This window comes from Alternaria novae-zelandiae, assembly GCF_023758075.1.
Source record: "Alternaria novae-zelandiae strain BMP 2774 chromosome Unknown scaffold_16, whole genome shotgun sequence".
NCBI classification, from domain to species: Eukaryota; Fungi; Ascomycota; class Dothideomycetes; order Pleosporales; family Pleosporaceae; genus Alternaria; species Alternaria novae-zelandiae.
Window position 1 is genome coordinate 404,581 of NW_026056976.1, and position 26,463 is coordinate 431,043.

The following is a 26,463-nucleotide window of genomic DNA, read 5'->3' on the forward strand; positions in this document are numbered from 1 at the left end:
GGATAATAAGCAGTTTCGTATTCTCCTGTCTCCCATGGCGAAGGCTGTTCAAAGAGGAGGCGTCCAGGGCTCCATCGTGGACTGTGCTCTCGTTTGCTGGAGGGGTTGTGTTCCTTCCTCTTTTCTCGATCGTAAAGTTCATGAGGGTTCGAATTATAGGGAGGGAACCTGCAGCTGACTTGGGCGCCTTTGTGCAGTATCAGTTGGGAGACTGCGTGGCAGCGACGTGGTGGGTGAGCGTTGCATATATCTTGCTGTGGCTGGGGTCGGAAGCGCTCTCATGGTGCGGCAAAATGTAATCCTAACTTATTAAGATAATTAAGTTAGTAGCTTTATTAGCAATTAGATAGAAGAAAATTTAATCTCTACAAAGTGTGATACAAAGTAAGGCTTAAGGCCGCCGCTTTGACTAGTATAATGCTATTAGAGAGCTTGCCGAACCTTGCACGTGCCTTGGGAGTGGTGGCATCGTGTGCGACTTGCAACGCAGGATCGAGTGGTGTTCATGCGACGATGGCAATAGTAACTGAACGCTTCATTACATAGATGGGTATAAAGCTAAATACGATGCGCAGCCTTACATGCTAGCATCACGCTGTCCTTGCGACTCTAATCGCGCCTGCGACTCCCACTCCTACTATGTGTCCTACTCCGTGACCGGCTCCGCTCGCCTGGGCTGCGACTCCTCTCGCGATCACGACTATCGTAGCTTCGACTTCGACTTCTGCTGCGGCTGCGACTACGACTGCGACTGTCGTAGCTCCGACTCCTGCTCCTGCTGTCATAGCTCCTGCTTCTGTAGCTCCGCGCACTTCCATCACTCCTTCTGTCTAGTTCCTCATCCAGCTCATCGATTTCGTCACCCAACGGACTCTCCCTCGGCTCTAACATATCCAAGTCCTCCAAGTTCGCCCGCGACGGCAACTTCCACAGACTCGTCGCGCACATGCGGTCTTTTGTGAGGAGGTCATCGATGAACTGATCGACGTACGTGAGGGTAAAAGCATCCTTGAGGCGTCGTTTTATCTTGCGGTAGTCGGTGAGGAGGGGTTCGAGGGTTTTGTAGATTTCGACGGGCTCCCAGGCAAGGCGAATGTAGAAGGCAGCGAGGCAGCGCAGGTATTTGAAGTCGCCGAGTTTGCCTGCAGCATTTAGATCGAGCGCCTTCTTGGTTTTGTCCTCGTTTTCGGATGTGTGGCCGTTTTCCTCTTCCTTGACCTCGCCGTCCTGTGCTCCATCTTCCTCGTCATCGCGAAAGTTGAGGTATTCGAGAATAATCTCCTTGTCCGGAACTAGCTGCAGCATCTTGAACGCTAGACACAAGAATGGTGTAGGTTTGCCCGTAATGCCAGTCGTGCCACCGATGAACTTGAGGTCGGCTGCGCGGTCGCACAAGGTCGCAGCGTTCAGACCGAAACATTGCTCTTTCCAGTAATAGGACTCGGTAATGCGCTCGCGTACACCCTTTTCGAAGAGCAGCGCCGGGTTCTGCCCTCTGATGAGGGCTCCGCGATAGCCTCGGTCGTCGAGGAGCGCGCTGGCGTCTGCGCGGTCGAACTGCGGTTTGGACATGTGGGTAGACCGAACAGTCGTTTCGTGGCTAGTTTGAGATCGGAATGGTCCTTGGGTATCTTCGGGAATGCGCGTGCAGTATTGTGCGGTCTGGTGGTTCGGCGGTGCTGCGGTGCTGCGGAGGAAGCTCGCGTTGATGGTTGCGATAATTTGAGCCGGGGTGCTGCCAGCAATCGATAGTTGCCTGCTCAACACCAGCGATCAACATGCAGCCCTACGAAATCTAGATCCACGGGGCACGTCACACCCGCCCACTGCATGCGCTCTCCTGCACGAGCTACTCTTGCCATTCTACATGCACACTTTTGAACCATCATAGCATTCCTATACCCTTCGCATCCAGCGTTTACTTGTAGCTATGGGGAGACTTCTCCTTACTTCGAGCCAGGTTTCTGTCATCCTGTCGGCAGCCATTGGTACGCATGGCCCACGACGGGTACGCACTCGCATTCGCTGACAGCCGCCGGTAGTTCTTCTCTTCACACTCGCCCTCTTCCTTTCCGGCTGGGTATTACAGCAACGATACGTGCATTCTCTACAAGCCGCCATAAAGCCCCGATTACCCAAGCCTCTGCCCCCGCCCAAGCCGATAGAACCTCCGACATTGGACGTAAAATGGGCAAGACCGATGGGCGGCCGTCCGGAGGTGGACGAGACATATGCGCAGTACATTGCGGGGCAGACGATGGACTGGAGCCGCCTGGGCTATGTGCAGGTGGTGAGAGAGCATGTGGAACTTTGCAGTGCCGTGATGCTGCTGTCTGATCTACACAAGATGAAGAGCCCGGCCAAAAGGATACTGATGTTTCCCAAACTGTGGCTGGTGGAATCTGAAGACGACAAATACGGCCCGCAAATGTCGACTACACGGCGACTGCTGCGAACAGCGGCGAGGCGGTATGGCGTCACTTTGATGCCCATGGAGCCTATTGTGGAAGGCGCAGACGGTGAGTGCTGAGCCCAGGAAGCTGCCCGCTGCAGTTACTAATAGAGCCAGACACACTGCCCTCTTCCTACTCACTAGCAAGCCTGTACTCACTGGTAGACTACGAGCGGCTACTCTACCTGCAAGGTCCGGGAGTGCTGCTCGACGCATCGGCTCTGGACTCGCTGCTGGCTTTCTCCAAGTCAGAGCCCATGGCAGCGTACCCCGCCACGCCAGAACGAACCGACATGTCGACATCACTCCTGATGATACACCCGTCACAACAGAGCTACAACCAGCTGAGGACACTGCGCACGACGAATCCGACGTCGGACCTCAACATGTTCCGCAAGACATTCACGGTGCCGGACTCATTGATCTCGGAGTGGTCGCTGTCCATGGGCAACGTGGTCTACGAATCGCAGAACTTGCGCAATGTCGTGGACGACTTCAACGCGACGGCGTTCGAACAGGCGACGACGTTCGTGAGGCTGTCGGATCCCGAAATACCAGGACCGGAGTACGACATTCCTTTTTCTGAACGCGCCAAGCTGCGGCCTCAGAACGCACAGGCGCAAGAGGCGTGGAGCAAGCTGTACGAGAGGTTCCGGCAACGGCGCATGGAAGTGTGCGGCCTTGACCTGGAGACGTACCAGCCGATCGTGGTGTCTGGTGGGGCCGATGAAACCCATGCGGTGGCTGATGAGCTGTGAAACGGCCAGGTTTTCTTTTGACGATGCAACGTGTGCCATTTGAGCGCTTTCGAGTCATGTTTGTGCAATAGTCTTTTGGGGTGTTTGTAGATGGGCCGGCGTTGGGTATGATCATGCATGTGTATTGGCGCGCATTGCTAGGCGTTGACGGGTTCGCGAGGAAGCGATTCGCAGTATAGGCAGGCTGGGTATAGCAGCCGGGACGACCACCTGGGCACGGTGCATGGTACGCATGACGCAACAAGCAGCGATGCTTCGCGTGCAGCCCGGGCGGGCATGACACGATGTAATGAAGGGATGAAGACATTGACATGTTAGTTTGGATGCATGCATGCCATTGACTGCGGGCGCAAACACGGTGCCAGTGCAGGCGCGTGAAACATGGCTCTTTGATGAGCCGCAGGCGTCATGTTGTTGCCAATGCCGCCCGCGCGTGGTAGCTGCGACGCTTCTTCCCCGCGAGCGAGCGTCTACTGTCTAGCCCAACCTCCACCCATCACCTAGCCCAAAGCCTGCCTCGCCCGCCCACGCCGCCGACACTCCTCGCTGCTCTGCTGATGCCCGCGCACCTGCACACCCTCTGCCCCTGAGCGCATCGCCTGCTGCCGTCTGCGCCGCGCCCCCGTCCCGAGCTCCCCGCGCATTCCTGGCCCCAGTGCTTGAGATCGCCCGAGCTGCGTCGAGGAACAGGCAGGGCCGCGCCGCCGCACTCGTCGCGCCGCCCCTCCAATGCCTACCCTGGGCTTCCTCAAGAAGAAGCGGACCAAGGACTCGAACGGCTCCAAGGACCTCGATTCGCCGACGTCGCCCGTCAAGGACGCCCACTCGCCCATCACGCCCACGACGTCGCGCAAGTCGGGCTCCTTCCACCTGCACAAGACCAAGACCAACGAGTCGCTGACCAACACGGCGAGCAACACCAGCTCCACGGCCCCGGCCGCGCCTGCCGCCGCCTCCAAGCCGTCCGACTCGATGAACCCCGCCTACGCCCACCAGCAGCAACACCAGCCGCCGACGCCCTCGCACAACGTCCCCAGCATACAGAACCTGATACACCCCAGCAACACGCCTGCCCACGCCGCCGCTCCTAAGCATGCCGGCGCCGTCCAGTTCCAGACGCAGCCCCTCAACCAGGCGCGCGTCACCAAGGGCAAGTACTCGCTGACCGACTTCACCATCCAGCGCACCCTCGGCACCGGCAGCTTCGGCCGCGTCCACCTTGTCCAGTCCAAGCACAACCAGCGCTTCTATGCCGTCAAGGTGCTGAAGAAGGCCCAGGTCGTCAAGATGAAGCAGGTCGAGCACACCAACGACGAGCGCCGCATGCTGCAGCAGGTCAAGCACCCCTTCCTCATCACCCTGTGGGGCACCTTCCAGGACTCCAAGAACCTCTACATGGTCATGGATTTTGTCGAAGGAGGCGAGCTGTTTAGTCTGCTGCGAAAGTCTCAGGTATGTCGCATCCGTGCCAGGCATCATGTATCTGATACTAATTCCTCCAGCGCTTCCCCAACCCCGTCGCCAAGTTCTATGCCGCAGAGGTTACGCTCGCACTCGACTACCTGCACTCGCATAACATCATCTACCGCGACCTGAAACCCGAGAACCTGCTGCTGGATCGCCATGGCCATCTCAAGATCACCGATTTTGGCTTCGCGAAAGAGGTCCCCGACATCACATGGACGCTGTGCGGTACGCCTGACTACCTGGCGCCAGAGGTCGTCGCGTCAAAAGGCTACAACAAGTCCGTCGACTGGTAAGTAGCAATGTCTCCCCCGGCTCGAGTCGCACTAACAACGCCAGGTGGTCACTTGGCATTCTCATCTTCGAAATGCTCTGCGGCTTCACTCCCTTCTGGGACGGTGGCTCCCCCATGAAGATCTACGAAAACATCCTCAAGTCGAGAGTCAAGTACCCACCGTACATCCATCCTGACGCCCACGACCTGCTGCAAAAGCTCATCACACCCGACCTCACCAAGCGACTGGGCAACTTGCACGGCGGCAGCAAGGACGTTATGAACCACCCTTGGTTCGCCGAAGTAACGTGGGACCGACTACAAAAGAAGGACATTGATGCACCCTACGTGCCACCTGTGCGAGCTGGCGTTGGCGATGCCAGCCAATTCGATAAGTATCCGGAGGAGACGGAGGCATACGGTCAGGCAGGAGATGACCCGTGCGTGCAGAGTCCTCCTTATACTGTAGACCACATTCTGACGTGTCCGAATAGCCACGGGCACCTATTTCCCGACTTCTAAACCCATAATCGAAAAGAGATACGATATGCCTCTCCTTCAGAATCCAACTAGGCACGGCGATCCTGGTCTAGTACCCGTCGAAAGTCCGCGCCATTCGTCCTACCGTACTTCTCTGACCTTGACCCTCTCCGTGCTCTATCTTCGCGCGATGTTGATGCGCGTGGAATCCTCATTGTCTATTACTACTCCTATCTCTTGATTGCTGGGTGCCATTGGATATGGTTCGGTGTACATTGTTGGGCATGAATGACGGTGCATGATTGTTGAACAGTAACCGCTCGATCGAGCGCGGTGATTGAATTAATAATACGGAAACCTTGACTGGCTCTCCATCCTGAACTTTCTGTCTTGCTATGAGAAATGATGTCTGTATCAAAACGTAGAAACGGCGAGCATTGCAAGACTTGAGCCGAGAATCATCCTTGTTTGCTAGCTATCGATTCCTCGTGCCGTACCTTTGTGCGCATCTCAGATTGGTGCCATCCACGCCTCGCTCCATGCAGTGCCCACCTGAACTATTCTGAGTCAGTTGTATACCTACTGCTTCAGACAACATCGAATGTCCATCAAACGATGCGAAAGCCGAGGTGGATTTGTTCAGCTCTCCTGGCATGGCACTGACTATCTTGCTCAAAGTCTGTGCCTCTATCACTCCAAAATTGCTGCAATCAACACTTGAGCGCAGATTGCCTGGTTGAGAAGTATTCATCTGGCAAACCTCACCTCAATTATGAGTGACGTGGACATGCGTAGAAAGCAGAGGACTAACATGGTAGTGGTTGAGTATCCTCGCGATACAGAAACACACGGGCGAGCAAGGGCTGCCCAGATTTTACAGTCCCCAAGGATACGACATACGACAGGAAGAAGCATTTCCCATTCCTTAGATACATCTTGGCCGCATCATAAGAAAATGAGAGGCGAAAGAGGTCCGCGGACTCATTGACTGCGTCACGGCCGTGCATAGCTCGGAAGCGTGGCGGCTTGGTGATTGAACTTGTGGGTGACTATTGAGTAGGGCATGTCTTTGTCGGCACAAAAGCATTAGCCATCGACTTTCAGATCGCTCTGCCGTTCATAAAACCTTGAAAACATCGAGAAATTATTCGTTGGAGTCGGCATCAGCCTCAGTGAGCTTAGCAGTATGACATCACAGACACGCCAAGACGCTAGAGAGAAAGCGGGGATCTTGGAGGGAAGCAACCATGGCGACGGGTATGGAACATCAACGACATTGCGACATGTTCAATTTGACGCGGACGGTAAGGAGACTCATCGTACGGATGAGACCCAGAACTCCGATGCGTTGATAGGCTGGGATGATCTCAGTGAGTTCGACTCTGCGCAACTCCCGGTGGATACCTAGGTACTAGGAACGTCGTGAGCTAACGGCGTCAACGCAGTGCCCTGGCAGCGAGACAACGAGTTCATACTCACATCCCATCGGTACGTTTTCCGCGTCGTAGACGGCACACGGCTTGGGGCTAATAGTCACTAGACAAGCAACGTTCTCTTACCATCACTCACTCAGGAGCGTCTTCCAGGTCCACAATGAGACAGTCAACATCTGGTCACATATCCTGGGTACCGTTGCCTTCTTTTTGGTCGATGTCGTGTTCTACCTGTCTGCTCGTCGGAGTCACCTAGATAGGTACAGTAGAAGCGGCGACGATGAAGCTGTCTACGTCTACTTTACCTCTGTCATAGCGTGCTTCTTTTTCTCGTTCTTGTAAGTACCTCTTGATACTCATCTTCAACCCTCATGCCTTGAGTTTGAAGAACAGATGGTACTGACGCTTGATAGACACCACATCTTCCTCGATCACAGCGAAAGTGTTCGCACCTGGACGGGCCGATTCGATTACCTTGGTATCGTGATACCACTGTATGGTACGACAATTGCCAGTACACACTTCACTTTCAAATACAATCCTGTACTACAGGAAGCCTACAGTATCTTCGCTACTGTCGTGGGCCTTGCTTGCGCACTCACTACTCTGCACCCCACCTTTTCTGGTCCTCAGTCTCGTCATCTCCGTACGGCGCTTTATCTCCTGTTGGGAGCGTCTTCTTTCCTTCCAATAGCGCATGGTACCCACGTCTATGGCGTGGAAGAGATGGATAGTAGGATGAGCTTGGGCTACTATCTTGGACTAGGCGTTTGTCATGGCGCCGGAGCTTTGTTGTACGCTGCGAGAGTGCCTGAGAGATGGTACCCTCGGCGTTGCGACGTAATTGGGAGTAGCCATCAGCTTATGCATGTGCTGGTGGTGTGCGGCGCTGCAATGTACGGGGTGGGTGTGCAGACGGCGAGGAAGTATTGGGAATGCAGCGCGCAGGAGTGTTTAACAACGTAGACATCCTCCGGGTCCTGCTTCACATCAGCAGCTAACTCTTCGAAATCCTCCGTATGACCCGAAACTTTTGACCAAGGTGTTCGGAGAGTATTCAGTCAAAGTCGTGTGATGACAGATCGAGGAACGGGGTGGCTGGGTACCACTGTCTCAGGATGAGCGTGGGATCTCCGCGGATGAGGCTCAAAAGGCTGCAGCTGAGCCCACTGTGGAGCCTACCCACACTACACTACCATCTTTTTCGATATTCCCGGAGTTGCTTCGTCTTCTTGCTCAGCATCTCAGTACCCAACATGCCTTCTCCGGCCCGTTTCCTCCGATATCGCTGCAGTGACTGTAGCAGCCACCGTACGTCAGGATCTAGGCCTAGAACCCCCGCTTGCGAGAACCTCTTGGAGTTTGAGATAAGTCGTCACATCCATCCAGTGTTGGCCTCCAAGTATCGACGAGCCTTGGCATTGTGAGATTCAAATACCGAGTTTCCAAGGAGCGGATGACGTTGCACTGAACTCTAGGCGTTTGAGGATCATATACCCTCCCAGATCATCGATGTGCTCCAAGAGTCCCTGTGCGTACTCCGTGTTGCCGGGGCGGAAGCTGCAGTTATGCGAGATAAGGCACTGAACCTTCGCTTGATTGGTGCAAGCATGTTTCACAGGCCATCAATATCCTGACAGGAGCTGATCGACAAACAATTAACGATCTCAAATCCAAGCTGGGATTGTAAGAGTTGTGCAACGGCGCGAATCCACCCACATGCCTGGTATAGTTGCCGTTGCACCAAGCTCTGTGCTTATCGGGCCACGTCTCCACACGCACGCGGCAGACACACAACTCCCGTCACATCAAGTTTGTACCATCACCAGAAGTCAAAAGCAAAGCTACGTTTCAGAAGCAAGAGTAAGTCTTGATCTTGAGTTGTCATTGTTGTTTGCTGCGTTACTTCCAGTCGTTTTTGTCAACGCCACTTCTTCGACACGAACAGTATGCTCGTACTAGGAACAGGAAGCTGTTGAGGCTGAAGAGGTATTAGCGACACAGGCATTTTGTCAAATGCTGACCGCGGAAAAGCAGCAACTCATATTATCTCCAGACGTTCTGATAAGGATCCTTGCTGGCATCGACTACAGTGAGTCTAGTCTCTCGCCTGGCTAGCGCCAAGAGATAAGAGAACGCCCCTGCCGTCCCCCACCATCCCGCGTCAAACCTCATCCCCAGCGAACCACGACTCATCGCATCGACATTCAGCCTTTCATGCTACATTTTAGCCAGTCGAGAAAGAGTCTCAATTCGCTACAGCAGCATGTGGATCTCAAGTTGACGCCCTAGCGCTCATCGCACACATCGCCTGCACCCGAGAGCGCGGCAAAGCATACTTTCTCCGAAGTATTGGGCTTGCAGCTGCTGGGCATCGCCAACGAAGATAACGAATCCGCCAATATTACTGAATTCAGACACGGAGAAGTCTGATCTCACTTGGCCTGGGGAACGAGTTGCGCCACAACCTTAGCCGTGCGTCACTGTGCTTCACCGCGGAAGTATCATTTTTGGAGTTTGTGCATCAATCTATATAACCTCCAGCTTCCGTTTGGAGCCACGGCTTCAGCAAGCGCCCGCTCCCAACTTCCATATTGCGTCTGTAAAGCATCGCCAGCTTTACACTCTCCCGACCTACCTTTCAGAAGTATCAGTATCGTAGTAGGGCTCGACCTCTCGGGTGGTACTCATCATGCCGTTCGCTATCAACATGCTCTGGTCGGCACCAGAGATCAACCCATACAACAAGAAGGCCACATCTATTCCCGTCTTGAATCCGATCAACAAATATGGTCGTGTGTTCTTCTTCTCTTACCTAGGCTTCTTCATTGCTTTCTGGTCATGGTAGGTCGTTCCCCACATGTGGGTCTTCTCCGTTGCTGAGTGCTAATACTTTTCAGGTACGCGTTTCCACCTCTGGTATGGTCACCCGCAACCCACGAGACTGTCCGAATTGTACAGACTAACATCCCCACAGCTGAGTAAGAGTATCAAGGAGGACATGCATTTGTCACAGGATCAGATTGCCAACTCCAACATCGTCGCGCTATGTGCAACACTTTTGGTCCGCTTCATTGCGGGACCCATGTGCGACCACTTCGGCCCGCGCATTACATTTGCCAGTCTGTTATTCGCCGGTGCTATCCCGACCGCTCTCGCTGGCACTGCACACAACGCTACGGGTTTATACTTCATCCGTTTCTTTGTTGGTATTCTCGGTGGTACCTTCGTACCATGCCAGGTCTGGACAACTGGATTCTACGACAGAAATGTTGTCGGAACTGCCAACGCTTTGGTCGGAGGCTGGGGTAACTCTGGCGGCGGTATCACATAGTAAGCGGGACATCCCCTATGAAGCAGCTTCCACTGACTTTTCTTTAGCTTCGTCATGCCCGCTATCTACGACTCTTTGAAGAGGGACCAGGGTCTCTCCTCGCACGTCGCATGGAGAGTCTCCTTCATCGTTCCATTCATCATGATCAGTGCATGCGCTACCGGTCTCCTGCTGTTGACCGACGATACGCCTACCGGAAAGTGGTCTGAGCGTGGGGCAACCGTGGTGTCTAGCAGCGATCAAACCAACCAAGCTTCCGTGGTCCCCACGACCGGTGCCCTCGATGACAAGCCTGCGACCACTGGATCGATTTCCTCCAACGACGAAAAGAAGCGAGAGCAACCGGCCGCTGACGTAGAGGCTGGACGTGGTGATGTTCAAGTCATGGACGAATTCCAGCACGAAGTCGTAGTCAAGCCTACTTTGAAAGAGGGACTGAAGGTCATGTTCTCTCTCCAGACACTGATGCTCTGCGCGGGCTACTTCTGCTCCTTCGGCGGTGAACTCGCCATCAACTCTATCCTTGGTGCTTATTACCTCAAGAACTTCCAGTCCCTTGGTCAAACACAATCTGGACGCTGGGCAGCTATGTTCGGTCTCTTGAACGTTGTTACCAGACCGCTCGGTGGCTTTATTGCGGATCTTATCTACAAGGTTACCGGTCGCAACCTCTGGGCAAAGAAGTTCTGGATCCACTTCGTCGGCGTTATGTCTGGTATAATGTGCATCGTCATTGGAAAGGTGGATCCCCACAACCTCAGCGAGATGATTGGCCTCATTGCGGTCATGGCCATATTCCTTGAGGCGGGTAATGGTGCGAACTTCGCGCTCGTACCTCACATCCACCCTCACGCTAATGGTAAGTCGAATTGCTTCACTCATTGAGAGAAGACCTACTAACATTTCCAAAGGCATCCTCTCCGGTATCGTTGGCGCGACTGGTAACTTTGGTGGTATCATCTTTGCCATCATCTTCCGCTACCACAAGACGGACTATGCGCAGGTTTTCTGGATCATTGGCATCATGATCATTGCGCTCAACTGCATGTTCATGTGGGTAAAGCCTCTTCCCAAGGGCCAAATCGGCGGTCGTTAGAATTGGACTATGGCTTTTTGTTTGCTGTTTTAGCGTCGCTTCGTACATATGATACCTTTGTTAATCGCAACTTGCATTCCTTGAGCAGTGGATGGTCGACTGTGACTTGATCAATGTTACCAAAATGCAGCATGACGGTGTGACTGCACTGATAAGTATTGGCTCCGCCTGTTTGATCGCAAACATGGGGAGTGCTCTGACTGGCGATCTTGGCTAGCGTGTCTACAACGAAATGGCGCGCAGCGATCCTGCAACTGACACAAAAGCTATTCCTGTTGGACTCGGTTCGATGACCTTGTTGCTGCGAGTTCTGATTCTACCTGAATACGCCTAGGCACATACGTCTAAGCAATAATTATTACTGCAGCCTACGATAGTACGAAAGACAGCAATCTGCATGAAGTAAAAGCTTTGTAGACTTCTCGACCCTCAGTTAAATATGCGATCTGCTTCTTACGCGTTGTTGTATTCGACAGGGTAAGAAAGAGCTTGGGGCTGTGAGCGATTTCGACGCAGGGGCGCCAAGCCAAGGCTCGAGGCCGGACCTCGGGAGGCTGTGCCGCATACACTAAACTCAATTCGCGTTGGACTCAATGCACGCCACCACCTAGTCGACACAAAGCCTTAGAGTTGCACTCTCGCGTTCCGTCAGCTGGATTCAGGCCTAATTTTGCACTCTGCGTCTCCTCGTGCGTGTCGTTATAACCACGACATGTCTCCAGGATCGCACGATGACCTTCATGGTACTGGTCCTAGTACCGCACCTAGCATCGATACTAGAGTCTCATAGGCTCTTCCCTCTATCCTGGCTAGCTACCGGCGCACGGTATTGAGGCCGCACCTTCGCACTCCTGCTGTGCTTGACCAGTGTCTATTGCCCACCGAAGGTGCAATACCAGGGCTGCGGGCCGCAGTATATAAGGATGACGAAAGACTGGGAGTTGGTGCAGGATGAGATCAAGGAGCTTTCTTTCGTTCAAAAGAAGCCTCTAGAAGAGGTCAAGGAGCTCATGGAACGCAAACACAAGTTCCGGGCTTCGTGAGTACTTGCAAAGATGATGATTTATCGTCTTTGCGTAGCTGACGAGGGATACAGGACTCGAGCATATCGAATGAGGCTGAAAGAGTGGGGTATCATGAGACACAAGCCGCGAAGAGCCACGAAGTCGCGTCACAAAGCGAGGCTTCCCAGCGAGCAGAGTTCCGATGGCAACGCTGGGAACGACAACGAGACAAGCGAGTTCGCAGAACCCATTTCGACAGACTCGACTTCCAGAGAGCATTGTACAAAGACGGGTGGTTGGCAAGTTGTAGCTAGTCTACCCACTCTTATCGCTGATGAAGCCGGAACGGTCGCAGAGCCAACTTTTCTGGGTCTATTGAACCAGCCACAAGAGTATGTAGGTCTCTGATCATCCCAGATTCGTGCGCTCAGTGTGTATTGACCATATCGTAGTCTCCGGCCATCCTTCGAAGAGACATCGTCGCAAGATTCTAGGCAAGCCTCCGACATAGTACTAGACATGGTCGGTGCAGTCCTAGACGGCGATTTGGAAAAGTTGGAGAAGCTTATTGTCGACAATGTCGATCGCATCAACCATCCAATTGGTCTGCCTTTCGATGAAGCAGACGCACGATTCGTTGGCCACCCTGCTCTGAGCGAGATGGTTATCTTGCAGCATCCAAATCAGACCGTATTCGATATTGCGTGCGGTATGCCTTGCGGACCAATCATCTGGGTCCTACTTGCCTACGGCGCAAAAGGTTCCAAACACCCACTTGGAACAGACTTGGCATTGCATAATGCCATCAAAAACGGGCGCACTTACACTGTTCAAGCACTGCTCCAACCAGGTCGTTCAGAGGTCAATGGACTTCCGGGCTCAAGCTGGACTCCTTTACGTCAAGCAGTTTTCTGGAATGTACCTGACATCGTGCGCATCCTTCTCAACCGAGGTGCCAACGTCGAAGATGCTGGTCCATCGCCTGAGAAGCCTGGCGTTCACACAGCATTGCAACTATGCCTTTTACATCGAATGAAAATCTACACAGACCCAGCGGCACGCAAGAACTGCCACACGCTTTTGGAAATGCTTCTTAGTGCTGGGGCAAATGTTCACCGCAAGCCTCCAGAACTTGTTGCCCAGTCAAACCTCAGCATGTTCATCATGGCATTGCAGAATCGCCCTTATTGGGCGGCCGAACTTTCTTCAGACGAGCTTGAATGCCTCCGGCTGTTTGTTTGCAAGGGTGCTAGCTTCCCTCCGTTTTTTGGAGGTTATCCTTGCAAGTCTCTGTGTCGGGACAAGTTTGAGCACCAAGCGCTGTGGCATTCGACTCCAACTTTTGCGCGGTGGCTCATTGACACCTTTGTACCTACGCCTACTAACGATGGTACCTCGCTCCTATCCGAAGTTCTCGGCTGCTGTCCGGACGCAAAACGACATCCCACCGACACGCTACGCGATATTGAAGTGCTTCTTGGGAAGGGCGTCGATCCGAATAGCGCAGCTCATGACGCCCTCAGTCCTTTGCGGAAGTGCATCGCGGATTGCCCAGCTGTTGATATCGTTCCGCGTCTCCGAATGCTTGTCAATGGCGGCGCCGACCCAGAATGCGAAGATGCGGACGGTGTTCAGCCATACGTTCGAGCGGCGGAATCTTTCGAAGAGCCGCTTCGTACCGAGGTCATGTCAGTGTTGGTCGCTAAGATCTCAGGCAGACATGTAAGGCGCGTCAATGATGCCTCCCACACATGGGCTGCAGGCCTTTTCCCCATCTCCGAGACGCAGACTTATGATCAAGTCATGGCGTGCACGCGTCAAACGGGCGAGTTCATGCCCAACATGCGTAACATGGTACCAGAACATGTTCAGAGCATCTTTCAAAGAGCCCATTTCACTGTTATCAGCGAGTACTTCTTGAATACGATGACCAGAGTCGTAAAGACGAAGATGTTAAGCTCGAAAGAGAAGGATGAAATCGTCTGGATTGTTTCTATGCGAGATGGCGTCGATCTACCCAAGTACAGCTTCGACCAGAAACTCGTCATTGCGCTGCTGGACCCACAACCACTACCGAGTATGATGCTTGCACGAGATGATGATGTGTCTCCAGAGGACCCGATGCAATGCGATACGGTCGATGTTGCTGCGGCTTCTCCAGCGTCTAGTGCCACAGTCACGGGGACTGCGACCGTGACCGCGACGGACCTTCAGCCCCATGCTCCATTCCAATTCAACTCCAACCGTGGGACAACTTCGGATAATACACCGTCACCACCCAGGTCCCCGCAATGGCTCGACGACTTCTTCGTAGCATCTACGACCCAAATTCGATGGCGCGATCCCTGCGCGCCACCCAAGCCAGGCGACGCCCAGAAAGCTTTCGCAGCTGTGCTAATACACAAATGCGCGACTTGCAACGACGACAGGCTGCTCACGGAGAGGGAACTGGAAAGACACGATGCTGAACATGAGCACACTGGAGATTGTGATATCATTGGCTGTAAGAGGCGCTTCTGTGCTGGGAAACGAACTAAGGAACATGTTGGAGGATGTCAAGATCATCTATTCAGTCATTGAGGGCCAGGTTTGCGAGTTCATCCCATTCAGCCTCACTATATTCGCCGACATCGGTACAAGAGTTCTTATCTCCGTGTGTACTCGGCTCATATGCCTCTGGCTGCTCCTCTTGCTCCAGCATACGTTCATGCGCTAGTCGTCTTACCTCCATATCAGTCGCTCGATGCCGCCAATGCTCGAAGTATCCTCGCATCTCTAGAGGTTCTAGCTGCCCGAGCACATGACGGGACCGATAACCAGTGTCGATCATGTTCAGCCGACAGAAGTAACGCATATGATTTGGACCGGTGTGTCTTAGTGTTGCTGTTATTCCGACATCTTGGAGTGCCTAGACATGCGTAGCGGTGTGATCCGATCGCGCACGGTTGGGTAACTTTGCGCGGTCATCTCCCATGCCCTCTTGTCCCATTTGATGATGGGTGTAGATGGTGAAGCTGCGCAATCTCGGCAATACTCCAGTGGCTTTTTGTGTGACGAGATGAGTCAGGAGACGGTCAAAGTCCCAGCATGTACCTCCGAGCGTAAGATGGGTTAATGTCTTCGGCAATACGCCAAGTTCGTAGTCAGGCTCAGATCCCCATGCCTTCCATTTAGGCGTCATCAATTCATCGGCGCATGTGGTCACGTGTGTGAGGTGAGCGTACTCGCTCAAATCGAAAGTCCGATGCCTGTTGACAGAGTCCCATAGCCCACCGAAAGGGATCTCCAGCTTGTTCAACCGCGTTTTGAGTCGCTTTCTGATAACCTCTTTTAGATAGGGCCGACAGCGGTGGGCGTCTGAAGAAGCTAGATCTGCGGTGGAGGCCGACGTGTTGAAAAACACTGGATCGAAGAAGCGGATATCACCATGCGACAACCCTCCTAGCAATAAGCGCTGTATGTTGGGGAGCTGTAGTAGGAGAAGAGCCATGTCTGCCTGAACGTTCTTTCGACGCAAGTCATACTTTAGCATCCGCTGGAGGCGCCTTGTAATGCCGGACGACCTCATGATAGGCTTATAAATACCCCGTTCCTTCCCTCGAGATTTGCGCTCGGAAGCGCGCTCGTCGTGGGTGTCGGCGTCCCGGAAAAGGTCAATGCTCCTGACTAGTTGCGCGAGCTTGGGTTGGGCGGCATACAAAGAGACGAGTTTGTGTACTTTAGCTATGTCGACGCACACATCTTTATGGAGAACGTCTACTACGATATCGTCTATAAGGTGTCAGTGAGACGGCAAGCTGGACGTCATTCTAGCATCCACTTACAAAAGCGCTTACACACCATTGCCAGCGAGACGAGTTCCGCGCGTCGGTCCCGAGGTAGACGAGGCAGATGGTCCGTGATATCGAGCAACAACTCGTTAGGTAGTGCGAAGAGATATGCCGGCATTGCGAAGTAAGAGGTGCACTATCGCGCGAGGTTATTTACCTGTTTAGCGAGGTATGGGTTGCTGGAAGGGTTGCTCCAGCGGTGCATGATGTGAGTCATGTGGTGTGACTGTACGGTCGTTTGAGAATGAAGAAACGACGCTTGCCGCTCATATGAGTCGTCGTGAGTGGTGAGGAGCTGACGTGACTGTGACTTCCTGAACTGTGAATGGGAAGGCTTGGCTCGCTTGAGGTCAATCACGACTGCCACACAATGATCATTCATCAACAAAGGAGCAATCAACAAAGGAGCACAAAGGGTATGTAAGACGTCTACTAGTATATTTTCATGCATCTAGAATAAACGGAGACAAGTCACGTACATCTCAACAGCTTGCGTGCTGCCAACTACGCTTCGTCAAAACGTCTACGCACCCGGACCATGACACTAAACGTCAAACTATAGCGATACTCGCATGATGAGACTCTTCCCAGAATCATCACTGCTACTTAGCGATCTCTGTGCAATCGTCACAGCAAGCTTATCGCGCTCAGTGCGGCGAACAAGCGGATCGACAGGATGGCGATCCGTCAACTACACTCCAGGTTCACACTGTCACTTGAAGACACCGGAACATCACTGGGCTGACACCGAAGTAGACAGGTATTACAATCTCATAACAAATCTAATCATATCTCTACAAATACACCGCCGACCACTACAACCAAACTGATCCCTTACAACCCACTAAGCCCAAGCGCCAACGCACCAAGCACACTGTTCAGCAACGCAATAACACCCACAAGCACAACATTAAGCACCAACTGAACCGCTAGAATCAAAAGACTCAACGCGCTCGTCAACGGGTTGATAAACACCAAAAGCCCAGCGAGACCCAAAATCGCCACTGCAGCGGTAATCGTAGCAAAGATCTCAACAATGATGAGCGCGAGAAGGGCGCCAGCGGCGATCAACTGACGCTTCTCCTTGGGCTGGGAGACGTCGACGAGATCGGTAGAGGTAGACCGCTTCTGGTTGTCTTCGGCTGGCACCATGGGCTGCGTAGCGTTTGCAGGAGCGAGATCGCGGATTTGCGTTGTCGAATCTGTGATGGCGGCGGTGATCTTGTTGAGTTGCTCGCCTACTTTGGGGATTGCGGCCGTCTTTTCGAGAAGAGATGAGGATGCGGAGAGGGGCGCAAGGGTAGCATCTAAGATGCATTTGTTAGTATAATGCAGGTGATGGGTGGTTTGTTTTGGCTGATGGCTCAAAAGGGGAGGGGCGTACTGATGGCTCCGGTGTAGACTTGCACCGTGGCGAAGAGGTCGGTGAGGAGGGATTCTACGCTGCTGCTTTCCTGGCGCTTTTGCTGGACGACGGGGCTCGCGAGCGATAGGCCGCTCAGGGCGAAGACGGCGAGGTGGGAGAAACGCATTTTGGTGTTGGTCGTGGTGAAAACTATGAAGATAGTGAGAGAGGTAAAGTATACACAGGAACGAAACTGAGCGAGTGAATTTTAGTAGAGACTGGTCAATTTCAACGAGAACACGATACCTCTTATACGCCCCTATAGTATTACCTGTAGTACCCTCCCCGAGTACAAACTGGTTTACAGCATGACAAGAAATCTCAACGCCTAGTTTCGCATGAGGAAATGCTCGTCATCGTCATTTCCTACATTGGTACAGGTTCCGGGTATGCGGTTCGGAGTGTTGTCTCGATGCGGCCAGGAGTGATCGTCATAGGCGGACCTGGATCTATTGATAATATACATCCTTGCTGTATATCGCTTCTACCCGCTTTTGTTCCTGCGCCAGAGAACCTCGATCTTTCCAGGAACGCCATGGGCTTTTTGTGTTGGTAAGTATGCGAGGATACTGGTGTTGCGGCTGGATATTGGGCTTCTGGAGGATGTGACGCGATTGCCTTTCGTACTGCGCGTGATAAACTGCTGTGGGGGCAGGTACGTGCCTCCGATTTTGCGTTTCACATCGTTTATCAACCGCTCCATTCAAGAAGAAAACCGTTGCGTACCATCACGCTTGTAGCCGGTATGCCGCACGCCATCATGTGCTATAGCGCCGTATACACCGTTTATACCTACTCCGCGGACCTTGTACCATGTCCGCCACGTTCGCTAGGCTGTGAAGGAAAAGGAGAAACAGCGTCATGGCAGAACCAGAACGTCAATGTCAAGACTGGCAAACCTACAAGCCTCAAACACCGGTGGTAGAAACCCCTGGAGTCAATTGCTCATTGGCTGCGCGCAACTCCATTAGTGCTTCCTGATATCCGGCATCCCTGTCTCCGCTCTTGCTCTACGCGAGGTGATGGATGGGTCTGTGCGGTTCATGCGATGATGGCGTGGCTGGTGTTGTTCTGATCGAGTAGTGCGCGGCGTGAGAGACTCAATCTCAAGATACTGTATAGTATGGTGAACGATGCAAGATCTTCATTGATACGCCTACGGATGCGCCTACGAATGCTATGTTTGCAAAACGCCCTGAGGATAATGACCCTCACCCACCTTTGATATCCCGTCCCGTTCGTCATGTACAACCCTTCCATGCTATCCTCCTTTTGTTCATCAGTCATGTCCATCTAATCTAACGAGAGCCTTTTCGTCTCCCAAGCCCACGATCGCGACCTATACACTCAAACGAAAGATGCAATGATTTGCCATTCAGGGGAACACGAATCCTCCTGCGTATTGTAGGATTTTCGTCTGCTCAGTCTTCGCCGACGAGCCTGATCTCGGCAACTTCATCATCTTGCTGTGCGACGGGTGTGCCGACACCACCCCAGCCATTCTTGACACCGCCATCGTCATCAAAGTCTTGCATCCTTTCGCTCATCTCTCCATCACCTACGGAACCCATCGCTCCGGTATCAGACGCGGCACCGTCATCATCCGAGTCGTTACGGCGATCCATGTTCGCACTGCCAAGGCCGCTGAAGCTCCAAGCTGGTTGATCAGCGTCCATTTCCCAAGGAGTGGACGTGTAAGCACCGTCATCAGCGTAGCCCTCATCGTCGCCATAGGATGGTAGCTCATCATCGTCACTCTGGCTCCCGGCTGCGACTCCGTTCTTTGGACGGTTCGCGGCTGCTGAGTGCTGATAACCACCCCCGCGCAGGGCTACGGCTCCCGCTGCGACTGCGCCAGCGCTCGACGACCCATTGCGGGACGAATCGTCGAGGCGCAAGCCGTTTCCCGCCGGTGACCGAGAGCGAAGTTGTTGGTCGTCTGCATCTTCATCAGAGTCGGGATTGCTGTTGTCGCCGGTTACAATTTGCTGAAGAGAGGGAGGGCCTAAAGGGACGGGGGAACGCCGGCGGTAGAACAAAAGGTAGGCGTTTCTCGATACGGCCTTGCGGCCGGATTCACACCGAGACACTATGGAGTCTAGTGAAGTTAGCATCAATGTGACTGTGTGTAAAGGATATGCGGTCGGTAAAGCTTACCATTGTAGTCGTACCACTGCTTGTCGAAGAAGTTTTGAGCAGTGGCCGTGTAATGACCGCCTCCAAGCCCACCGTAGTGATTGTCGACTGCGAAGAGATCATAGGTGAGATCCTTGCCTTCAGGGAAACCGACTTTGCCGGACAGATCTAGTCCCTCTACAGGGAAGTCAACCAGATCTTCGATCTTGTCTCTCAGGTTTCTCGCCCCGCTAAAGCGCTTCAGATGGATAATCAAGATGTCAGGAACTGTCCAGATTTCGAGTGTCTTTGTCGCCCTACGCCTCTCCTTGCAACGGCTGCAATACCATGCGTTATCTTCGGAAAGAACCTCGCTCTTAGAAGATTCGACAAAACATTCATCAAGATTGATGCCGTTTTTGCGACGAGCTGCGCGCCTCTCTTTCTTTTCGCGAAGCTCTGTGTCATCGAGAACCTCTATGTTCTTCATGACGTCCGCACCTCTGTCATCGTCCGTCGTAGAGGCGCCAAATAGAGCATCATAGGCCTCGGCATTCCAATCAAGGACAAGGGCCTCGCCCATTCGGAGCAATCTCTCATCCGACTCGTCGTCAGGTTCGTCAGGGTAGTTCGGCTGGTCTGGCACTTTGCCTGCTTTCTTACTCTTGAAGTTCTTGCTGTTTTTGTGCTTTCGCTCCATTTTGCGCTCATGCTTCCGCGCTTTCTTGCTCTTCTTCTTGTTCTGACGGCCCGAACGGGCAAACTCTTGTGCTGCCGGCTCGACTGATTGCATTTCCTCGTCGCTGCTGACGTTGGCGGCATCAATCGCTGCGTCGGCGTCGACAATCGTGGACTGTGACACGTCCTCGTCTTCGTCGCTAGACGTAGTTTCGCTTCCAGCAGCGGACGATTGTACAGACTCTTCTCGAGCTGGTGGTATCCTGACTCGTTTGGTGATAGGCTCAAGTGGCTTCGAATAATCGACGGTACTCCAACCTGTAGTAACAATCTCTGAGCTCTTTCGTGTGTGCTTCATCTCGAAAAGTGCCCTGTTCTAAGTCAGTATTTTGCTGCGCGAATCCAAGGTCGGTCCCGGAGCTGCGACCTTGCGTCACAAGCTTCGCCTGGAACTAGCTTGTACGTACCTGAACTCCGGATGAATGTAGCTACCCGGCCGAAGTACTTCCGGAACCTGGTTAGCCTCATCGACTTGAGCGAAACGCGTATCCTTTGCATCCGTCATCGTCACCTCCACAATGTCCTCGCCCTCAACAGAACCGTCATTGATTTGTGGATCGTTTGGCGACGCATCTTCTTCTGTTGTCAGTACAACATCAGACCCAGGGCGGGATTGTTTTGGTCCGCTGAGCTCACTAAGAATCTTGCGACTAGTCATCCCAGCGACTCTAGACAGAACCTTCCTCAGGATTGTGTCGTAATCCTTGGCTTCCTCCCGAGTGAGAACAATGAAGCTTGGCCATAACGCCATAGACTGCCCCGTGGCTCTATACGAGGATGTGCTTGGGATGCGGTGGAACAATGGAAAGATGACGCGATCGTGGAGTGGTGAAACGGTCTCCGGAATCTCCTCGTCGGAAGATTGCGAAAGCGTCATCCGGTACTTGGCGCCCTTCTTCTTAGGTGCAGGCCAATTACTTGGGGCCATTTCTAACTCGTAAAAATATATTTCGTCCCGTGCTCCTATATTCGACTCCGCTATCGACGATGCATCGTCCAAGTGTCGATAGTATTTGTGACTATACACCTCGGACGCCATGATACGGTTGGCTGGAACGCCGCCGCAGCGCTTGCCGACGAACTCCTTCAAGGCTTTGATAGTGGCATTTTTGTCAAAGTCAAGCTCGATTCGACAAGGCTTCCCGTACAATGGCACGTATGTGACGGTATGGGACCAAGACTGCTCTACCGGCAGCTGCAGTGTAAGCTGGCTGTATGGGTCGAACGTGATGCTGACCTTCTCGCAATCCGGACAAACCATGGTGTTCTTGTAAAAACCACTAAACAAGTCCATGGCTACAGAATCGTTCCGAGCTCGGTGGTTCTCCCGATAGACCTCGCCGAGTTGCTTGACTGCCTCAGGGTCCCGGAAGGTATTGTCATCGGAATCAGGGTTCTCTCGGTACGGCTTTTTGTGTATACGGTTCAGATCTTCGTGGAGCGCATCGACTAGCCAGCTGACGAATTCTTGAGAGTCCTGTTGGCCATAACCAGAAAACATGGGATTCGCCCTACCAAGCTTGAGTTTGAAGTCTTTGGGCGAGACAGATGAGCTGTTGTCGAAGCCATAGATGGAGCTCAAAAGACCAGCGTACGACTTGGCAATTACACCTTTGAAGCCTATGGGGTTGTCGATGTTGACCTCGTCTTTCCATTTGTTATTCAGAAAGTACATGCTCAACTCTTCGACACTCCGTAGACATTGGAGAGCGGAATTCATGTAACAGGTGTTGCCAAGGTTCGTAAGTCCCACGTGGCCACGGACTTTGCCATTCTGCTTTCTTCCGCGCGTCATGGGGCCTCCCGTTGGAGTGCTCCTACCACTGTTGGGGTTGCTCTGCAGGCCCTTGCCAGTCAGGGCACCAGCCTTGTTCTTGGGAGCTGTTTTGGTGGTGTCGGCAATGTATTCACCCTTGTCGTCATGCTCCTCAAGTACAATGATCTGGTCCTGGGTCAGACCAGCGTCAGCCAAAGTCAGAGACGCGTTGAACGTCTCATTGGCCGTCTCGTCTTTGCCTGTGACCAGCTCACGCTCTGATCCAAAGGCAAGAGCACTGAAACTGTCGGCCGCCATAACGAGTGTAGGCCGTTGCGTGGGTGCGGGTGTAACAGGAGATCCGTTCTGGGGAGACGCGTCGGGTGTTAATATGCCAGATGGCTGTGTTGCCTGTGGCTGGTCTGTAGGAGCGGGCGTGAGAATGCGCCAAATGCGAACTTTGTTGTTGGGGTCAACGCCTGCGGCTTTCTTGGCAGCGTCGACAAAGGCTACAAAGCTCTCGTAGCGGCTCGCGACGAACCTTGCGGCTGGTTTCGTGCTGTCAGCGGCGTTGGGAGTTTTTCGCACTTTCTGGATGGTAAAGATAGGAGGGTGCAGCTCGTAAGAAATATCCTCGCTGACTTGGCCCGGTACCGTGTTGTGGGCGTAGCGGCGTATGACGGGACTCGACTTCTCAAGCCCGTACCAGCTAAGGACCAGATCCCACGCTTTGCGGGGCACAATCTCGAAGTCTTGGCCCATGGTTGTCTCCTTGCTGAGCGCGACGAAGTCATCGCCATGCTGGTCGACCAAGTTCTCGTGCGCTAGTTCTGGGTCGACGAGGTGCGAGTTGTCGACAGGGCCCACGGGACCCAAGGTCGCGTTCCTGCTGAAGTCGTTGGGCCTGCCTCTGTTCTCCGACGTCCTTGCCCACACGCGCTCTAGCCACTGTTCGGAAATAATGTAGCCCTCCTGCCCTTCCACAAGGGCCTCGCTCGACATCATGCCCATGACGCGAGTCACCTGCACGTCGATGTCTGGGAGCCCCTGCTGCTCAGTGGCGTCATCGTCGCCGTCGCCGTCGGGGCTGCTGCCGGCGGGCGCGTCGGCCATCTCTACGGAAGTTGCGCGTGCACTGCGCTGTGGTGTGCTGGTAGGCAGGGGCTTGCTGGCGCGGGCGGCCGAGGGCGCGTCGTTGGTGCGCGTGCCGTGTGCGTCGGGCTTGTCGTCCATGTCGGAGTGGAGGCGCTTAGCGGGTGAGGATGCGCGTGGAGGGGGCCGTTGAGGATGTGCTTCGGTGGTGCGTGTGCGGTCCAGGTCGGTGACGGAGCCCTCGCGGCTGTCGAGGGTCAAATTGGCGTAGGCTTCGCTGGGGGAGCTGGCCCCGGTGTAGCTGTCTCGCGCCGAGAGCGTGCCTGGTTCGGGCGTGTCGACCAGGACTTCGTCGTGCAGGTGCGGTGGCAGATAGCGTGGCGGCGATGCTGAGGGTTGCGGGGAGGAGCGAGGGGACCCTACACCGACGCTGCCCACATTCGGTGAATGCGTGCCGTCGCCGTTGGACGAGTCTCGTGCGGGGACCACGATCTTCCGCTTCTTGTTATTAGTGGAGGCCGTTTTGAAGCTGATTGCCTACCGTGAAGCCCGCGAAGAGCTTCAGGGCAGACGGTAGAGGGCGGACGAGCGAGGGTGAAAGGGCAAGCAAAAGGCGGACAAGGACTATGCAGCGGGCCGCAGTACCTGGGCAATGGCGCCTCTTCTTCACAAACACAGTAGCACGGCGGTGAACAAACGAGGGGTAACAGCGCAATGTCCGCAAAAATCAGAGCAGCGCCGTGACATGGGCCGTCGTCACTATCGCTGTCCGACCGCTCAGCCTTGCGGACACTACCTTGGTAAGCGAGCTTGGCGACGCGGTGAATGCTCCCCCCTGTCGCGTGTCCGAAGCTGCCAGAACACCATCTGTTTGTGTTTGGTGCATGTCACAATCGCCTAGACAACACCATGGGAAACCACAGCACATGCATGTGTAGAATTCATGACGCCATGTCAACAGTCTGTATTCTGTCCGGCGTTTGGTGTTACGTATGATACAAGCGCAGCATCGCGTTTCATCTTGATCCGCCACTGTTCAGCCATGCGAAAGCAGAGGCACCGCCTACTGGATTCGCAGATCGAGGCTTCGACAGGCCAGGCATATTTTCCCTTGCTTTGTCCCCAGACACACTCCTCTTCACCGGAGGAGCCGCCGCACGGTTGCTTGCTTCGCTCTCGCCTCTGCGCTTTCCATCATCAAAGAAGCGTGACTGCCCGGTCACAGGTGATGAGTTTGACGTCGACAGAGTACGCGTGGATTTAGAAGGTTTCAATACTTTGATGCCTGTATCACGTCGCTGGTAGCTGGGATCTGAGCTGGCGGTTTTACCCACGTTGGCCCAATCCAGAGAGCCCGTGTTTGTCTTCTCCGCTTGGTCACGGCGCCAGTTGCTCCAGATGGCTTGCGGTGCTCCTGATTGTGGAGCTCCACTTACAGAGCCCGGCTCCTGAGCATCCTTGTCAGAGCGACTTGACGCTGAGAGGCCTGGCTGTGGACGCTGTTCGAGACTCCTCCGGCCACTTGACCCGCCATCCTCAGAGTTGGTCACTGGGCCTGTGCCATTCGATTTCTCCAAGGACGAATACGTCTCACGGGTCGGTGAATTGCTAGACATCTGAGTTGTGTGATGCGCGTGCGCTGAAGCCAGAGTCGAAGTAGCGCGGTTCGGATCCGTCGTAGGGGCACCGCTAGCGTGCAAGCACTTGAACGCGCGATCATCTTCAGGACGGACGAGTGGTACCTGAAGCTTGTTACGGTCATCATCATACAGAGTCAGTTGGTTGCATGAAAGAAGGAGGTCGGCATTATGTGCTCGAAGCATGTCGCTACCAAGGAAAATCTGAATGGCTTTTGGATTCACCTCAGCGTCGTGCTCCTCGATGACGGTGAAATCTACGCCTATCGAAGGAAGCTGCGGCGCCGGGCTGTCGGATCGTGAAGATGCTGAAACAGGCACAGCCTCTGGAAGGTAGACAGACAGCTTGATCTTGCGAACCCGGTCCTCGTCCAAAATGACCCGATCCTGAAAGCCCAGGTGTTCAATTGTGTACCAGTCCAGATAGGATGTGTATGAACCTGAACAGACTGCTGCATACAGCAAGGTATCGTGTTTGAAGTTGGTGTTGAGCCAGCAACGTATTATAGCAGGAACGGAGCCGAGAATGAACAAGCCAGGAGCCAGCCCTGGGACGTCTTGAGGCGTTGTCGGACCAAAGCTAGTGAGGCTGTTGGCGCGACCCGAAGCCATAGAATGCACCGACTGGCCGGCAGAACTTTGCCTTCCGTCTGACTTGTGGGAGTAGCTGCGCTCGCTCATGACATGCCCGCCTATGCTGCTACCAGTGCGGGGTATCAAATCCAGCGACGATCTCGATGCATGCGCCCAGTGACCGTGATTGGCAGTTTCATCGAAGCGGACGCTGTTCGCGCGAGATGTGGCCCCTACACGGCGGGGTTCCTCGTCGGCGTCAAGTTGGAGATTGCCGATGAGATTGCTGGACTGGTCGTCGAAGTTCGTGAAGTGTTCGGCGGTTGGCTGCTGCAGGGGAACTAACAGTTTTCAGCTAAAGATGCACAAATTCAGATGAAGCGTCTTACCCTGTTGGGGTGTTCCCCCCAGCACCGAAGGAAAGGGCGATGAAGTCCCCCAGACGTTCTTCAGACGCGAGTCGTCTTCCTGCTTGCGCTCCAGGCGGGCGACACGATCGGCGAGTTCGGCCTGGTGCTCCTGCACACGTAGCATTTCGCTTTGAAAACGCCAGAAATCGTCGCGCGGCTGGAAGGCTACGCTCTGAGGATCCATGCCCGTGACTCTCTCATCCCTTGGTGACGTGCTCAACAAAGAGACACCAGCCTTCCCGTGGGGACTCCCCTACCTTCACCACCGAGCGACCGCTGTCCAGTAGCCCAGTTCTTTTGTGGCAGTCTCTCTTGTTTAGTAGAGTAGGCGTTTGCGGTGTGCGCGGGTCTGGGTCGTCGGTTGTGAGGAATGCGTTTGAAGCCGACTATCGAGGTGTTCGGTGGGCAATTTGGAGGTAAAGGCAAGATCTGTGGAGAGATATCGGCCGTGCTACTATCTCAGACAGCAGGCGTTGGGTGTTGGGCGGTGTGATTAGTTGGACTACTGGAGCAGAAGGTACGATGGTCGCAACAGCGGTCTTTGCCGAAGATCAGGCGGTTCCCGAGACGGCGCTAGAGGGAGCGAGATAATGTACAGTGTCCCAGAAAAGT

General features: G+C 53.9%; 6 protein-coding genes across 6 annotated transcripts; 3 read left to right on the forward strand and 3 right to left on the reverse strand.

The window, feature by feature from the left end:
- Positions 1-609: 609 nt before the first annotated feature.
- J4E88_007652 (uncharacterized protein) lies at positions 610-1,572 on the reverse strand (the record flags this gene model as incomplete). Its single annotated transcript, XM_049401269.1, has 1 exon — positions 610-1,572. One exon carries the CDS (start codon positions 1,570-1,572, stop codon positions 610-612), a length of 963 nt encoding a protein of 320 aa, XP_049252953.1.
- A 751-nt stretch (positions 1,573-2,323) lies between these two features.
- J4E88_007653 (uncharacterized protein) lies at positions 2,324-3,210 on the forward strand (the record flags this gene model as incomplete). The annotated part of the gene is made up of 2 exons (XM_049401270.1): positions 2,324-2,519; positions 2,570-3,210. The coding sequence occupies 2 exons, from the start codon at positions 2,324-2,326 to the stop codon at positions 3,208-3,210; spliced, it is 837 nt and encodes a 278-aa protein (XP_049252954.1).
- Positions 3,211-3,939: 729 nt separating this feature from the next.
- Positions 3,940-5,470, forward strand: TPK2 (cAMP-dependent protein kinase catalytic subunit; the record flags this gene model as incomplete). The annotated part of the gene is made up of 3 exons (XM_049401271.1): positions 3,940-4,662; positions 4,713-4,966; positions 5,014-5,470. The coding sequence occupies 3 exons, from the start codon at positions 3,940-3,942 to the stop codon at positions 5,468-5,470; spliced, it is 1,434 nt and encodes a 477-aa protein (XP_049252955.1).
- A 4,083-nt stretch (positions 5,471-9,553) lies between these two features.
- J4E88_007655 (uncharacterized protein) lies at positions 9,554-11,291 on the forward strand (the record flags this gene model as incomplete). Its single annotated transcript, XM_049401272.1, has 5 exons — positions 9,554-9,705; positions 9,762-9,780; positions 9,839-10,194; positions 10,243-11,054; positions 11,107-11,291. The coding sequence occupies 5 exons, from the start codon at positions 9,554-9,556 to the stop codon at positions 11,289-11,291; spliced, it is 1,524 nt and encodes a 507-aa protein (XP_049252956.1).
- A 5,668-nt stretch (positions 11,292-16,959) lies between these two features.
- On the reverse strand, positions 16,960-17,657 carry J4E88_007656 (uncharacterized protein; the record flags this gene model as incomplete). Its single annotated transcript, XM_049401273.1, has 2 exons — positions 16,960-17,432; positions 17,510-17,657. The coding sequence occupies 2 exons, from the start codon at positions 17,655-17,657 to the stop codon at positions 16,960-16,962; spliced, it is 621 nt and encodes a 206-aa protein (XP_049252957.1).
- Positions 17,658-18,951: 1,294 nt separating this feature from the next.
- On the reverse strand, positions 18,952-26,035 carry J4E88_007657 (uncharacterized protein; the record flags this gene model as incomplete). Its single annotated transcript, XM_049401274.1, has 5 exons — positions 18,952-19,628; positions 19,688-20,694; positions 20,791-23,729; positions 24,299-25,782; positions 25,831-26,035. 5 exons carry the CDS (start codon positions 26,033-26,035, stop codon positions 18,952-18,954), a joined length of 6,312 nt encoding a protein of 2,103 aa, XP_049252958.1.
- Between the last annotated feature and the right edge of the window lie 428 nt (positions 26,036-26,463).